At 48.6% G+C, this 14,939-nt stretch overlaps 1 protein-coding gene across 1 annotated transcript in view; it reads right to left on the bottom strand.

Annotated features, from left to right (window-relative positions):
- Positions 1-14,462, bottom strand: part of LOC116831004 (uncharacterized) — a 33,170-nt gene extending 18,708 nt beyond the window's left edge. The window contains 10 exon segments of the mRNA XM_075059868.1: positions 3,520-4,023; positions 4,401-4,514; positions 8,370-8,496; positions 9,318-9,406; positions 11,040-11,072; positions 11,351-11,463; positions 12,763-12,785; positions 13,346-13,567; positions 14,097-14,183; positions 14,298-14,462. Of these exon segments, the coding sequence (XP_074915969.1) occupies positions 3,520-4,023; positions 4,401-4,514; positions 8,370-8,496; positions 9,318-9,406; positions 11,040-11,072; positions 11,351-11,463; positions 12,763-12,785; positions 13,346-13,567; positions 14,097-14,183; positions 14,298-14,339 (1,354 nt within the window). The 5' untranslated portion in view covers positions 14,340-14,462.
- Between the last annotated feature and the right edge of the window lie 477 nt (positions 14,463-14,939).

Consider the following 14,939-nt stretch of genomic DNA (forward strand, 5'->3'; position numbering starts at 1 on the left):
TGTTCTGGTGACTGTTTGGGGGAAGAGACAAGAGACAAAACGTCCCTGCTGGGGTGTCTGAAGGCCTCAGACCTGCCTCGCTGACCATCGGGGGACACACAGGCGTGAAGACTGTTTGCTATTTTAAGATCCTTTTTCCCCACTGGAAAAATAAAACAGCCTTCTGCACATCAAAGGAGTGTTTGTGTCTATACAGCAGTGATCCCAGGCTCCCAATGGTGTCGGCACCCAGCCCAGCCTGCGGGGTAACCACAGCTGGTACGCAGGGTATGGTAGCCCAGGGCCGAGCCAAGGAGAGAGAGAACTGCGGAAACCATAAGCATAGTTCAACTTCTGTATTTGCGAGGCGGCTCTATTCAGACCAACAGGACCATGCGGGGTGGGGGCGGGGGGCAAGAGGACACAACAAAAATCTGTGTCTGTCCACAGGGGCACCATTTCATATTTGGGAGGGCTGGGGGGGAAGAACTTTAACCATGATTCCAGAGGCTACTTATCTGCAAAAAACAGCAGAGTTTTCAGTTGCCTAACTTACAGTGCTCCTGTCAGATATTTCTAATTCCTATATCAAGAAATAAAATTAAATAAATATTCAACCCACTCAGCTCTAATACTAACATGTTCTGACATCTTGCGGCAAGTCACTTATGGATCACTGGTTGAGTTTAATATTGTAACGTCTAGTCTTACTCAGATACGCTTACTGAAGTCAGAAGGGACCATCGTGATCATCTACCCTGACCCCCTGCACATTGCAGGCCACAGAACATCCATCACCCACTCCTGTACTAGACCCCTGAGCTCTGGCTGAGTCACTGAAGTCCTCACAACGTGGTTTAAAGATGGAAAGTTACAAATAATTCATCATTTACACTAGTTTAAACCTGTACATGACCCATGCCCCATGCTGCGAAGGAAGCGAAACTCCCCACAAAGTCTCTGCCAATTTGACTCAGGACAAAATTCCTTCCCTGCCACAAATATGGTGATCAGTTAGACCCTGAGCATGTGGGCAAGATCCATCAGGAAGATACCTGGGAAAGAATTCTCTGTAGTAACTCAGAGCTTGTCTTCAGCCATTGGGGATTTTTGCTACTGGCAGTCACCGATGGGCCACATGCCATTCTAGGCAGTCCTGTCATACCATCCCCTCCATAAACTTATCAAGCTCAGTCTTGAAGTCAGTTTGAGTTTTTGCCCCCACTGCTCCTCTTGGGAGGCTGCTCCAGAACTTCACTCCTCTGATGGTTAGAAACGTTCACTTAATTTCAAGCCTAAACTTGCTGATGGACAGTTTATATTCATTTGTTCTGGGGTCCACATTGGCACTTAACTTAAATAACTCCTCTCCTTCCCTGGTATTCATCCCTCTCCGATGTATTTATACAGAGTAATCATATCTCCTCTCAGCATTCTATTGATTCGACTAAACAAGCCAAACTCCCTGAGTCTCCTCTCATAAGGTCGGTTTTCCATTTCTCAGATCATCCTAGTAGCCCTTCACTGTACCTGTTCCAGTTTGAATTCATCCTTCTTAAACATGGGAGACCAGAACTGTACACAGTACTCCAGACGAGGTCTCACCACTGCCTTGTATAATGGTACTAACACTTCCCTGTCTCTGCTGGAAATATCTTGCCTGATAGATCCTAGGACTGCATTAGCCTTTTTCACAGCTGCATCAAAGTCACCCTGTGAATAACCAACACACCCAGCTCTTTCTCCTCCATTGTCACTTCCAACTGATAAGCCCCCAGCTTATAGTAAAAATTCTTGTTGTTAGTCCCTAAATACATGATCTGGCACTTTGCCATATTAAATATCATTTCAATTCTATTATTCCAGTGTACAAGGTGATCCAGATCTTCTTGTATGATATTCCGGTTGTCCTCTGCGTTGGCAATACCTCCCTACTTTTGTGACCCGATAGGAACCTCACACTGTCTTCTATCACTGGATGGGCCCAGCTGAACTCCCACATGCTCCATGTGTTTGGGAAGAGATTACAGCAAAGCATCAGCTCTGACCCTCTTATGGGTCAGCATGACTTTCTGTTTAGACATTGACTGATCTAACTGCTCTGAAATCCACGTGTGCTCAGATTGTCTTGGCATTTACTATTCTCTAGGGACATGCAGGGCAGTTAGTGGTTCTAATTTGGGGTTATTCGAACAAGGAGTTCCCTGGATTTTCCCCTAGGTCTCCCCCCTCAAAAGGATCTTTTCATAAAACCCCCGTTTTACAACCTTTTGAACATATCTAGGCTGAAACTATGCTGCTTATTGTCCCCCGACTGACCTCAGTCACTTGGCAGTTATCTCAGCTAGTACCTGGTAACCTCCAGTATTGCCTTGATTATAACTGTTTTGAGAATCAAATACATGGGCATTTTGCGTAGTTCAAAGTCACTTAATGTGGAACTCACTCCCTGGGTTATCTGAGATAATACTGACCAAAACAACTGAACAACGCTGTGCTTATGTCCAGTTAGTTGCAGAGTGTGGGATGTGCAGACGTTCACCATCTCAACTGGCAATTTAAAACCACTCCTGTTTCCTTGGTAGCGTATCCCAGAACTGGGATTATTCTCTCCAGCTGACTGAGCTGCACTGAACTTTCCCCATGAAATCTCGGAAGGGTGAGGGAGAAGCAAAAGTAAAGGAAGAAATGACTATTGAAGCAAATAGTAATTTGACTCAAAGCCCACAATAAATCCTAACTACATTTTGCCAGTTGTGTGACCAAACAGCCTTCAGGAGAGAGAAAAATCTACATCTTATGGAGGTATAAGACATTTTCCATTTCACGTAAAATGAGATTCTAGAGCAGGTTACATCTGATGACTCAGAATGAGAACCACACATTTTCCCGTTGCATTCTCCTCTGATTCACTGAAACCTGCTTCACACTCAGCGCTGACTCATTATTATTGAGTTCTGTTATTTACAAAAGTTTTAGCATCATGATAATGGTTTGTCTAGACTAGGAAAAGTGAAGGTCAGGTCAAGGGAAAAGTGCTACCTGCCCAGACTATTGTACTTGGGTCATGTCAGCGCAGAAAACAGAGTTGTGATTTTCCATCTGGATAGTTCACTCGAGCTGGCTAACTGCAAAAAATGCTAATGGAGACAAGGCCCAGGTAGATTTTACCACAATGCAGCTAACTAGGGACATTCGTGTCCCCCCACCTGGGCCTGACGCACATTCCTAGTAGGAGGGATTCATACCCCCCCGACTCAGAGCAAAGCAGCTGGCAGAACGGGGCTTTGGCGATCCCCCCAAAAAAGGGCTAACTGCAAAAAGCAGAACCGGACAACTCACATGGGGGAGCTGAGACCACAATCATGTAAATGGCACTAACAGCCTTAAAGGCCACGTGTGGGAAGTACCAAAAATATTAAAGAAACAAATGTATGTTTTGCCAACCCTAGACAAGGATTTTATGGTGTTTATCTCCCTGGTGGATTCTCCGATGATAAATAAGGTGTGACCCCTGATGGAAGCTTTTCCCACACTCACAGCATTCATAGGGTCTCTGTCTCCTGTGGATCCTCTGATGTCTCCTCAGGTCTGAGCAGTAAATGAAGGCTTTCCCGCACTCACAACATTCATAGGGGCTCTCGTCCGTGTGGGTTTTCTGGTGTCTAATAAGGTCTGAGCGCCGAGTGAAGTTTTTCCCACACTCACAGCATTCATAGGGTCTCTCTCCTGTGTGGATTCGCTCATGGTGAATAAGGTGTGAGCGTCTACTGAAGTTTCTGCCGCACTCAGGGCATGTGTGTTTCCTCTCTCCCATGAGGATTCTCTGCTGTGGTGTGGTTTCCTGGAGGTCCTTGTGATCTTCCTCACAATTGATGGATTTGCCCATTTTCTCCACTGGCTGCTTTCCCTGCTGCCTCTCCTCATGACTCCTGGACATGTCCCCCTTCGTTCTTTGTGATACTTCCCAGTGCGGTTCCACATGCTCAGCATCTTCCTGCTGCGGATTGTGCTCCCTGTTCTCACTCACCATTTCACCATCTCCTGAGAGACAGAGAGAAACCTCAGAAGCAGGAATGGAAAAGGGGAGAGGAAACCAAGGGGAAGTGCTGGAGAAAAGCGGGATATATCAGGAAATGAATTTCCCCAAATTCTTCCCTATAAGGGAAAGAGGAGGGGATCAATTCTATCTCCACATCCCATCCCAAAGCTCAGGATGAAGAGAGGTAATGAAGGGAGCTATTGCCACGTGTTGCTCAGGATGGGAAGGAAGCAAGCCATCAGTCATATCTGCCCTGAGGATATAACACCTGCTGAGGGACAATCTGGGCTCAGTGAGCTCTCAAGGGCTTAGTAGGGAATCCCAGCTGTCTTCTTCCGGCACAGACCGTATCTGAGTTGTTGGACTAATGATTCCTCACCTGGGAAGGTTCTTCTCAGGATCTCTCCTTCCTCAGAGCCCTGGAGATCTGAGACCCACAGCTCTTCCCCTCGTTCCAGCTGGGACATCACCTCAGGTCTGGAAACTGGTAACCCTGCTCAGATGAAGGAAAACAAGTGAGATCAGATGAATTCATGGGACATGTCTCACAAAGAGCATGGCCTTATTTTAAACTCCTGCTCATTTTAAAGCACTGAAATTCTGAAGCTAGCTCTCCAGGTAAGGTGCCAGACACTCTGTCTATAAGGGGATTAATTCTCCACCGCTCTGCTGGCACATGGCCAGACACTCCTGCTCAAAGGGGCTTCTAAAACCCAGGGAAAGTAACTCCACATCATGGAAAGTCAAAGGGAAATTACCTTGGAACTGCTTCCTACCAACAGAGAGACGCAAGGATAATGAGACAGTAACAGGGAAACTGGGGCTGGTGGAGCTCAGAGCAGTTAAGGGGACATCACTGAGGGCAGTATGTCACGGTGCTGGATATCAGGAAAGCACTTGCTGAGGAATTAGGGACTATAGTGAGTCAGGCAATGGAAAGGAGTATGAAAATCCCCCAGTGTATGGTGAATGTTATAAAGTGACAGAACCACAGAAACGCAGGGCAGAAAGGGACTTCAGGAGTCACTGAATCCAGCCCGTGCACTGAGACAGGACCAAGTACACCTAGACCATCCCTGACAGGTATTTGTTTAAGCCAGCGGTTCTCAATCTGCAGTTCCCGGGCCACTTGCGGCCCAGTCAGCACACAGCTGCAGCCCATGTGAAATCCTCAGGGCCGTAGAGGTAGTATACATATTGTGTAGATGCAGCCCATATAACATGCGGCCCACAATAGTAAATAGGTTAAGAACCACTGGTCTAAGCTGTCCTGAAAAGCTTCCAATGATGGGGATTCCACAATCTCCCTTGGACTCTTGTTTCAGAGCTTAACTACCCTTGTAGTTACCAGTTTTGCCCTAGTGGCAAACCTAAATCGCCCTTGCTGCAGATTAAGATTGTGTACGATCTTTCAACCAGCTGTGCTGCTGTAAGGTCTCCTGTGTAGCAGCTTTTTGCCAGCAGGAGAGAGCTCTCCTGCTGGCAAAATAAAACCAACCTCAGCAAGTGGCAGCAGCTTTGTCAGCAGGAGAGAGTCTCTCACAGAAAGTGCTGTCCACCCCGTGCTTTTCATCAGTAATTCTTTAGTCGGTTAGGGGGTGTTTTTTTCAAACACCTGATCAACAAATGTATTACTGCCAAAAGTGCAATGGAGACACAGCCTCTTTCGGTATTTTTAACAAGGGGAACAATGTTTGCCCTTCACCAGTTCTCTGGGACCTCACCTGTCTTCCATGAGTTCTCAATGATAATTGCTAATGGTGCCGAGGTTACCTCAGCTAGTTCCTACTGCAAAAGAAAACAGCCTTCTGCATACCAAAGGAGCGTTTGTCACTGTACACCACTGATCTCAGGCTCCCAAAGATGTCTGCACTCAGCCTGATCTGTGGGGTAAGCACAGCTGGTGTGCCAGGTATGGTGGCCCAGGGCCTAATCAAGGAGAGAGAGAACTGCAGAAATCCATTCCACGAGATGGAAAGGCATGAGGCTAATAACTTGCTGTGGGGGGCCGCTTAGAGATCCTGGGAAGGGGACAGAGGTATAGCTAGCTCTGTCACTCACTAGGATACCCTCTCCCCCACCTCCCACTGCCCTCAGCCCTCCCTGCTGTGTGGTACTGCAATGTCACCAGCACCCCATCAATTTATCCCCTCCACTGCTCCCTGCTCTCCCTTCTCCTAAGAATAGGAACCTCACACTGTCTTCTGTCAGTGGAATGGCCCAGCTGACTCTCACATTAAAAACTATTTAAAAGTTGACTAATTTAAATGCTCTGAAATCCAGGTGCGTGCTCGGACTGTTTTGACATTTGCTATGGGTATGCAGGGCATGGATAGTGGTTTAAATTTGGGGTTATTTGAGCAAGGAGTTCCTGAGATTCCCTCCCAATCCCCCCCATCCCAAAAAAGAACCTTTTTACAAAATCCCCGTATTCTTACAACATTATGCACACACCTCGGCTGAAACTGTCCTTCTATTTGTCCCCCGACTGATCTCAGTCACTTGGCATTTATCTCAGCTAGTACATGGCCTCCACTGCCTCTCTGGGGAAGCAGTATTGAAAATATTAACTGTAGAATTTGGAATTTCAGATCAGTATGAGCCAAACTGATGAATCGAAGAGACTGAAAAGCACATTCGTATGAAGACTCAGACTCTTAACCACAGAGAACTTCTTGTCATAAGAACGGCCATATTGGGTCAGACCAAAGGTCCATCAAGTCCAGTATCCTGTTCAGTGGCTAATGCCAGGTGCCCCAGAGGTAATGGACAGAGCAGGTAATCATCAGGGGATCCACCCCCTGTCATCCATTCCCAGCTTTTGGCAAGCAGAGGCTAGGGACACCATCCCTGTCCATCCTGGCTAATAGCCATTGATGGACCTAGCCTCCATGAACTTATCTAGTTCTTTTTTGAACCTTGTTGTAGTCTTGGCCTTCACAACATCCTCTGACAAAGAGTTCCACACGTTGACTGTGCATTGTGTGAAAACATACTTCTTTTGTTTGTTTTAACCTGCTATTTATTAATTTCATTTGGTGGCCCCTAGTACTTGTGTAACGAGAAGGAGTAAACAACACTTCCTCATTTACTTTCTCCACATCAGTCATGGTTTTATAGACCACAATCATATCCCCCCACAGTCATCTCTTCTCCAAGCTGAAAAGTCCCAGGCTTATTCATCTCCTTTTATAGGGAAGCTGTGCCATACCCCAATCATTTTTGTTGCCCTTTTCTGAACCTTTTCCAGTTCCAATACATCTCTTTTTTGAGATGGGGCAACCACATCTGCACGCAGTATTCAAGATGTGGGCGTACCATGGATTTATACAGAGGAAATATGACATTTTCTGTCTTCTTATCTATCTCTTTCTTAATGATTCCCAACACTATTTGCTTTTTTGACTGCCGCTGCAAACTGAGTGGACGTTTTCGGAAAATATCCACAATGACTCCAAGATCTTTTTTGAGTGGTAACAGCTCATTTAGACCCTATCATTTTGTATGTGTAGTTGAGATTATGTTTTCCAGCTGTCACAGTATTTAGCTGTCTCTAGGTGACATGCTGTGGCCAATACAGCAGTAACTGTTGTACAGGAGGTCTGAGCACATGACCCAACTTCTGGCCTTTTAATTTATGAACCTATAATAGCTACGAGGAAGGACTAAAAGAACACGCCATTGTTTGTGTTGTGTTCCACAGACTGGAATACCAGCACTGATCTGCATGCACTGTGTCAGCTGTAGCTGTAATTGGACGGTGGAGGAACTAGTTCAAGTAGCTTTGCAGAGCTGTGACTGTGATATGAAGAGAGGTGCAAGTGAACCTTGAAGGACCAAATTTGCCTCATTTCAGTGCTGCGTTGCAGGCTGTGTCAGCAAACGTGCACAAGGGTGTGTTCTTGCCGTGAGGACTGTCAGCACTCTGGTGGCGTACAAGACAGTTGTCTCCAGGGCTCAGTCAGGGATACATGAAGGCAATGTCTCAGAAGGAATCATCAGGAGCGGTAGGTAAAGGGGGGGAAACATTTTGCAAGTTGGAGATGGTTTGAGTGGAGCGGGATCAGGGTTTGAATGTTGGCCAGAGGTGTAGGCAGCTTCTGTTCTTTATGCCAAACCTACACCCGCATTTTGCCTTATCAAACAGGAGATGTTAGACTTTGTGCTTTACAGCTCCTCAGCTCTGCTCCCAAAGTGTTCTCTAGCAGCAAGGCAGAGACTTAATGTGTGTGTCACTGGCATGTCAGGTGTTGCTGAAACAGGGCAGAGTTAAGGCTGTATTATGGAGATGACCTGAACTTTAACTCTTCATCTCCCTTTCTAATAACCAAGGGACAGAAATCCTTACCCAGAGTGGTCACCTTCTCATAGTTCTCCTGCATGACATCCCAGTAGAGGTCTCTCTGAGCAGGGTCCAGCAGAGCCCACTCTTCCCTGGTGAAATACACAGCCACCTCCTCAAAGGTCACCAGCCCCTGAAAAAACAAGAGTCCCCCACTCAGCACCTGCTACCCCATTCACAACCGACTAGTCATGGGGAAGCAGGACCAGTCAAATGGAAGCTCTGGGACGCAACCAGCAGAGTCCTACTCACACCCCACTCAGGAGGCATCAGGGTGAGAAGAGAAAGAGTCCCTCATTTCTCACAGGAAATAGAGGGAAGCAGGATATTCTCAGGTCTGACACACCTGCTAGACAGAGGCTGACATAGGAGATGGAGCCCTCTGGCGGGAATCCAAATACCCTCCTCACTGCCAGCAGCTGGATGCGAGGGGATGGGGCATATGACCTACGCCCCACTGGTGGTTGCCTCCTTCATATCTCATAGGACCCACTGGTTAGTAGGTTCCAGCTTCAGCACTGGCAGTCTGATAACTTCCCCAGCCTTGTCCATGTGAGTGTTTTCTGTTCCATAAATAGGCCAATTTCCTCCCTCAAACCCCATGGGTCTGTTCCTAGAACATGAGCCCCAGGTTAAACAAGTCCCAGCAGGTTTGTCACAGCCTGTCATCCTCCTTTTCTCCACCCTGTGGATTTCCTGCCCCCTCCCACCTCCAAACTAAACTCCCCAGAACTCCCATCTCCTGTATCAGGAGGTAGCTGTGTTAGTCTGTATCCACAAAAACAACGAGTCCGGTGGCACCTTAAACACTAACAGATGTATTTGGGCATAAGCTTTCGTGGGTAAAACACCTCGCATCTAAAGAAGTTGTTCCTTGTTGTTCCCCTCTCCTATGTGTTTACTGCCCCCCACAGTCCAGAAGAAACTCAGGAGCAACTCTCTCATAATCCCTACCTGAGCCAGCTCCACAGCAGCCATTTTCCTTCCCCGTCCCCTGGGAGGCTGGGCCCATCTGGAGTGAAACGTGGATGTTGTTCTGCAGCCTGCCAGGGTGAGAAGGGGGATTGGAGAGATTTCAGAACTGGCTTTAGATAATTTCACAGCGCATCCCCCAGGCTCTTTCCCTGCAGAAAAATGTTCTAGGCTCTCCTAAGGGCAAAACACTCAGTCAGTTTATTGCATCCCTTCCCACCAGGGCTAAACCCACTGAGACCCTTTAACACCTGACTTGGTTCCCCCAGCAGGGTGGGATCTAGGCAGAGGCAGCAACTGGACAAAATCTGTACAGTGCTGAGACAAGAACTGGATATGAGTAGGTCTGGGCGCTTGTGGCCTGTCTCCCCTCTTACTTCTCCTGAGTTTCTCTCCCACCTCCCGCTGGTGGGGCGACCTGGTTACTGTCTATTCATGGAGGCCTTCACTATCCTACAAGTGTGAAACTTTGGATCCAATCTTTGTGCTTCATCCTCTTCTCTGCTAACCCCTAGCTGGGTTTCAGTCTCTCTGGCTGTGACACAGACACAGCAGAGAAAGGGTCACTGGGCACAGGTGCAAGCCGACTGATTTCACAGCTGGGATTCTAAAATAAGGAACAGATTTTTGAAATGGTGGTTTTATGGGAATTCACTGTCCTTTGACTCAGTCCATATTTTGTATAGCAGCCAACTGCTCATTCACAGTACGCCCACATACACAGGAATACCCTCTTCCCATTCACTGCCAATAGGGATATAAGATAATGAATGATCTAGTCTGTTGTTTCTCAAGCACTGGTTCACAACCCCAAGTGGCTCGCGACAGGCAATAAGACAGACCTTTGAGATACACCGCTACCTCGATATAATGCTACCCGATATAACACGAATTTGGATATAATGCGGTAAAGCAGTGATCTGGAGGGGCGGGACTGCGCACTCCGGTGGATCAAAGCAAGTTCAATATAACGCGGTTTCACCTATAACGCGGTAAGAGTTTTTTGGCTCTCAAGGACAGCGTTATATCGAGGTAGAGGTGTATTATCCATTTTGTTATGATCTAAAGCAAAGAAATTCTCATTCTCCCACTTCCTGCCACTTTTCAACTTCAAGGTCAACTATTCTTTGTCAGCCTCGTGACACACACGTCCAAGTTATATAAGCTCAGCCTTGATACACGTTTTAGTCTTACTTTCACAGTGAACGCAAGGGATTGGACCAAATGGGGAAAATGACAGAAACACTGAGACGCACGACAGCAGCTCCCTTCTCGTTCAAAATGATCCCATATGCAATCTAGGGCTCTCTTCCCCTTCACAGCCAGTCTGTACACAGAGTAAAAGCCCCATTTCTCACGCAGGGTCAGTCTCTATTCAGGACACAGCTGGGCTTCACCCCTTCCTGACATCTGAGACTCTGCTGCCCCCATGTGGCCATGCTCAGTCACTCATTGAAGCTGTCAGACTCTTCAGTGTCTGGATATTTCATCCTTGTCTCACCCTATTTCACATCATTCAGGGTGTTGTTCCTCTCTCCAGAGGAAACACACCCGAGATCAGGGTTTACTTTGAATCCCCATCAGATGCCACAGGAGGAGTAAATGGGGCAGTCACGGGGCTCACACTATTCAACAGTTTCCTGGTACAATAACATAGTGATTGGTCTGAAATCTCTGCTTAGCCCATCAGAGACAGAAATGTACCTGTGTCGCTCCCCAGCTCCAGTCCCAGCGTCTCTAGAGGAAGGAGAGGAAGGGAGAGGTGAGAATTCAGGCCCTGGCATTCGTGGGGTTGTTCCTAGCGGGTATCAAGGTAACTGCTGTTAACTCTGAGATGGTGACACAGACCACTGCAGACAGAGCCAGCCCCACAGGGGTACTCCCATGAGGAAGGGCAACTCGCTGAGCTGGGCTGTGAAATGGAGCTCAGGGGCAGTAACATCACTAGATCCCCTACTCCTCCCCAGGGCGAGCCAATCTAACTAGAGAAGACGCCACCCCAGACTTCAATTCACCTTTGAATCCCAGCAGCACCTCTTGCAACATGGCACTTTTCAGAGAGAAATCGCAGAGTCTCTTCTCCAGCATCATTAACCCCGGCTCTGGCTTCTGAAACTTCCTGTCCTCCCTGCTAAGGAAAGCAGGAGGGGTGAGAAATGGGCCCCAGCCCCAGAAGCCCCCAAACTCCAGAAACCTGGATCTGAGCTTTGTAGCCTAAGATGATCACAGTTTTGGTGAGTCACCTGCCCTCAGCCCTGTACTCTCCATGGGCCCAGAGAGACAGGACATGAGGAGGAATGGATACAGGGTGGGAGCTTTCTCTGGGACACCCTCCTTGTCTGGGGAGCTGAGGCACCTTCCACACTGGGTTATTCCGGTAACAAGGGGCACTGGGATTATGGGGAAAGGAATGAGACATGGACTAAAGAGTGGGCGTCTTTCATGCTCACTGAGGCCCCAGAGGCCAGATCTTCAGCAGGGAATGAGCCTGGGCCCTTTAATGCCAAGAGCCCTAAGCCCTTCAACAGAAGCAGTAACCCTGGGGTGGCCAACTTAAATGGTAACGATGGCTGTATTCCACTTCCTATTGCAGCCAGCGGGCCAGGGCATCAATTTAGGACTCTGTACACTGCTCCATTCATGGCAGGACACCTACTGCTCTCAGTGGGACACCCACATACCAAGGTCAAGGCAAGAGTCTGCTCTTTCTATAGGAAATACACTTTTGAGTTACTACCATTTGTTAACTCCTTTATTGTCACAGTCAGTATCACTCAGTGGGAACACCCCCCCCCTCCCACCCCGGCTAGGGCTCCTGCATTTCTACTCTATTTCCCTTCCTTCCTCTATTTCTCCATTCGTCCTCGTATCTGCCCTCTGTTCTGTCCTTCCTACAGAAACTCCCTGTTCCCACCCCTCAAGGGTTTCACTCCCACTCCCTCCCCATTCCACTTGCTAGAGCGATCAGCTGTGGAATATTGAATGTTGACATTAAAGTGGCATCATTTCAGCTGACACATGAATGAGATTAATGGAGGATGGGGGGAGTTCACAGCCATCTCAGTCCTGGCTTCAGGCCGTTGCTAAATCAGACAGACAACAGCATCTCTGTTTGCATATGGGAGGGTTTCTTTGCAACCATGAAGATTAGAAACTTACTATAAAATTGAAAGCTGAGTTTCTACATAGTGTGAGTATGTGATCTGGCCACATAAATACGCCAGACAGGCAGAGTCTGGCCCATATGTCTGACAGCTTGGGGTGACCTCATTAGCTGTCAGATAGTCACAGACTCTGTCGCCTGGTGAGGTAGCCACTAGGGGAGATGTGATCAAAGGCACTAACATTGCAGGGGGAAGCTCCATCTTTAGTGCAGTTCTCAAGCACAACTGAGCAGGAGGGGGAGTGAAAGGAGCCAGGGACTTACCTGCTCCCAGTGCTTCCAGCACCCTGAGAGAGAGAGAGAAAGGATATGCAGTCAGGTGGGGTGTCCAAGGCTGGGGAGACCCCCCACTCTGCAGAGCAGGCACCATTGGAGTCTCGGGTGTTTGAAGAATTTCAGACACTCAAAATCATATCCATAGAGCAGCTGCCGCCCCCACAGGGATCCCTGCTGGGACGTCGTCATCGGGGAAAGTTTCTGCCCATGCACTTTACAAGGAAGAAAATATGCATCTGCCTGGAAAGTGAAATTCCCACTAGTGCTGAGAGTCCCGCAAGCGCCCTACCCCTTAAACCCATTCACCTGGGGTGATGTGGGGCTTTAGGCTCAGGAGGACCTCTGCATGGTGGGAAGGAGATGTCACACTCAAGCCCAAATGCAGTTAGATATGTACAAGGCATTTACTGTGCGACCTTGGTCAGACCTTAACCTTCTCCCCGTGCCCCACTTTCCCCATTGTAAAATAGGGACCTTGCCCTGACCCCCCTTTGCAAAGTGCTCTGGGGTCCAGGGCTAAGACACTCCTATAGAAACACTGCATATTATCATCGCAATAACGTGGCCTGACCTGCAAAGATTGGCTCAGTGGCTGCTGTCCTTTCTCTCCTCTTCTCTCACAGAGCACTGAAATCTCCCCAGAAAGTTTGCAGAGGCCCTCATCCCTTCTCTGGACAATGGCTCTCTCTAGCTCTTCCAGCTGGGACAGCAACCGCTGCTCCTGCTCCTCCAAAAACTCCTGCAGCTCCTTCCACTCCCAGATGATTTTCTGCCTCTCAACTTCTGTCTGTCTCTGCAATCACAGGGAAAGGGCAGATCAGTCACAAGGGAGAACCATAAATGTGCCTCCTGCAGATGGAAGAATTATTTACCAGAACACAGGATCTCCTGCAGTGGGTGATGGGAAGTTCATTTAGACCAGGAAGGGTGGAGGGATCAGGGCAGGGGTGAGCTGTACATCGCTAACAGAAGAGACTTTTCTCCCCAAAACCTCATCAAATTGCCCTGGGCTACACTCCCCCATCTCTGCAGCCCATGTTTCATCTCCTTCCTCTCCATCTCCCCTCACCACTATAAAGACACCCCGTTCACTGTAACATCCAGAGAGCCCGTGGGCAGGGTTACTGGGTTAACACACAGTCTGACCCTCTCCTCCACAGCAGCCTCTTGCATCCTAAGGACATCACATTACCCACCTGTCTGACCCTGCATGCTCCTTGGACTCCAGTGGGGATGGTTTCCTGGTAGGCTGGGCCCTGCATTCACCTCATCGCTCAGGGCACTCTGATCCCAGGCAAACCTGAGGGGCAGGGGGCACCTACCAGCAGCTCCTCACTTTGCTGCTCCTCCTCGGCTTTGTCTACTTCTCTCTCTTTCCGCAGAGGGGGCAGAGACTCTTCTGGTGCCTCCTGGGAGAAGCAGGGGAGAGGGTTACAGCCTGGTACAAATGGCTTCACAACTGCACTTCAAAGCCCAGCCTGCCCTGAGGATGCCCAAGCAGAGTCCCTGAGATGCACTCAGACCTGTTTTCTCTCCAGGGCTAGTTCAACCACAGCAAGGAACATCCAAGACGGGCTGGTGAAAAGGGGGGCAGGTTTTAGAGAGAAAACGCAGGACCCCTTGGTCAATATCTCCCGGGCCACACCCACATCCCTGACAATTAACTTCAGACATTCCCCCCCTCACTTCCCCAGCTGCCTCCCCCAACCCTGCCCATGTGCTGGATCTAAACATGGACACCCCCCCTCCAGGCCCCAACCAGATATCTCCCAGTCCCCAGCTCTGAGCCCCACACACTGACACGCTCCAAACAGCCGGGCCCCCGCCATTGCCCCCACCCCAGAGCCCTGGCTCTGACCCCCAGACATCCCCAACCCCCCCGCTCCCGGGGCCCAGCATTCCCTTAGTTTCCTTTGAAAATCCCAGGCCTGCTGTTTATCTTTAGAGACCATCATATTGATCTCACCACTGTCTATGCATCTGCCTGTATTTCTAATCTACTTGTAATGTCCTATCATCGAGGTATCAAGGTGCTCAACTCTACTGATGTTGCCACTAAAACAGTTAGCAACAGTTGTGCGGGTGGTTTTTCTGAGGTGGACTTTTGTTGGCTAAGAACTGGGCTGATGGCTGAAGCTGAAGCCCTGCTTTCATTTTTAGCACCA

Source organism: Chelonoidis abingdonii, chromosome 22 (genome assembly GCF_003597395.2).
Source record: "Chelonoidis abingdonii isolate Lonesome George chromosome 22, CheloAbing_2.0, whole genome shotgun sequence".
NCBI lineage: Eukaryota > Metazoa > Chordata > Testudines > Testudinidae > Chelonoidis > Chelonoidis abingdonii.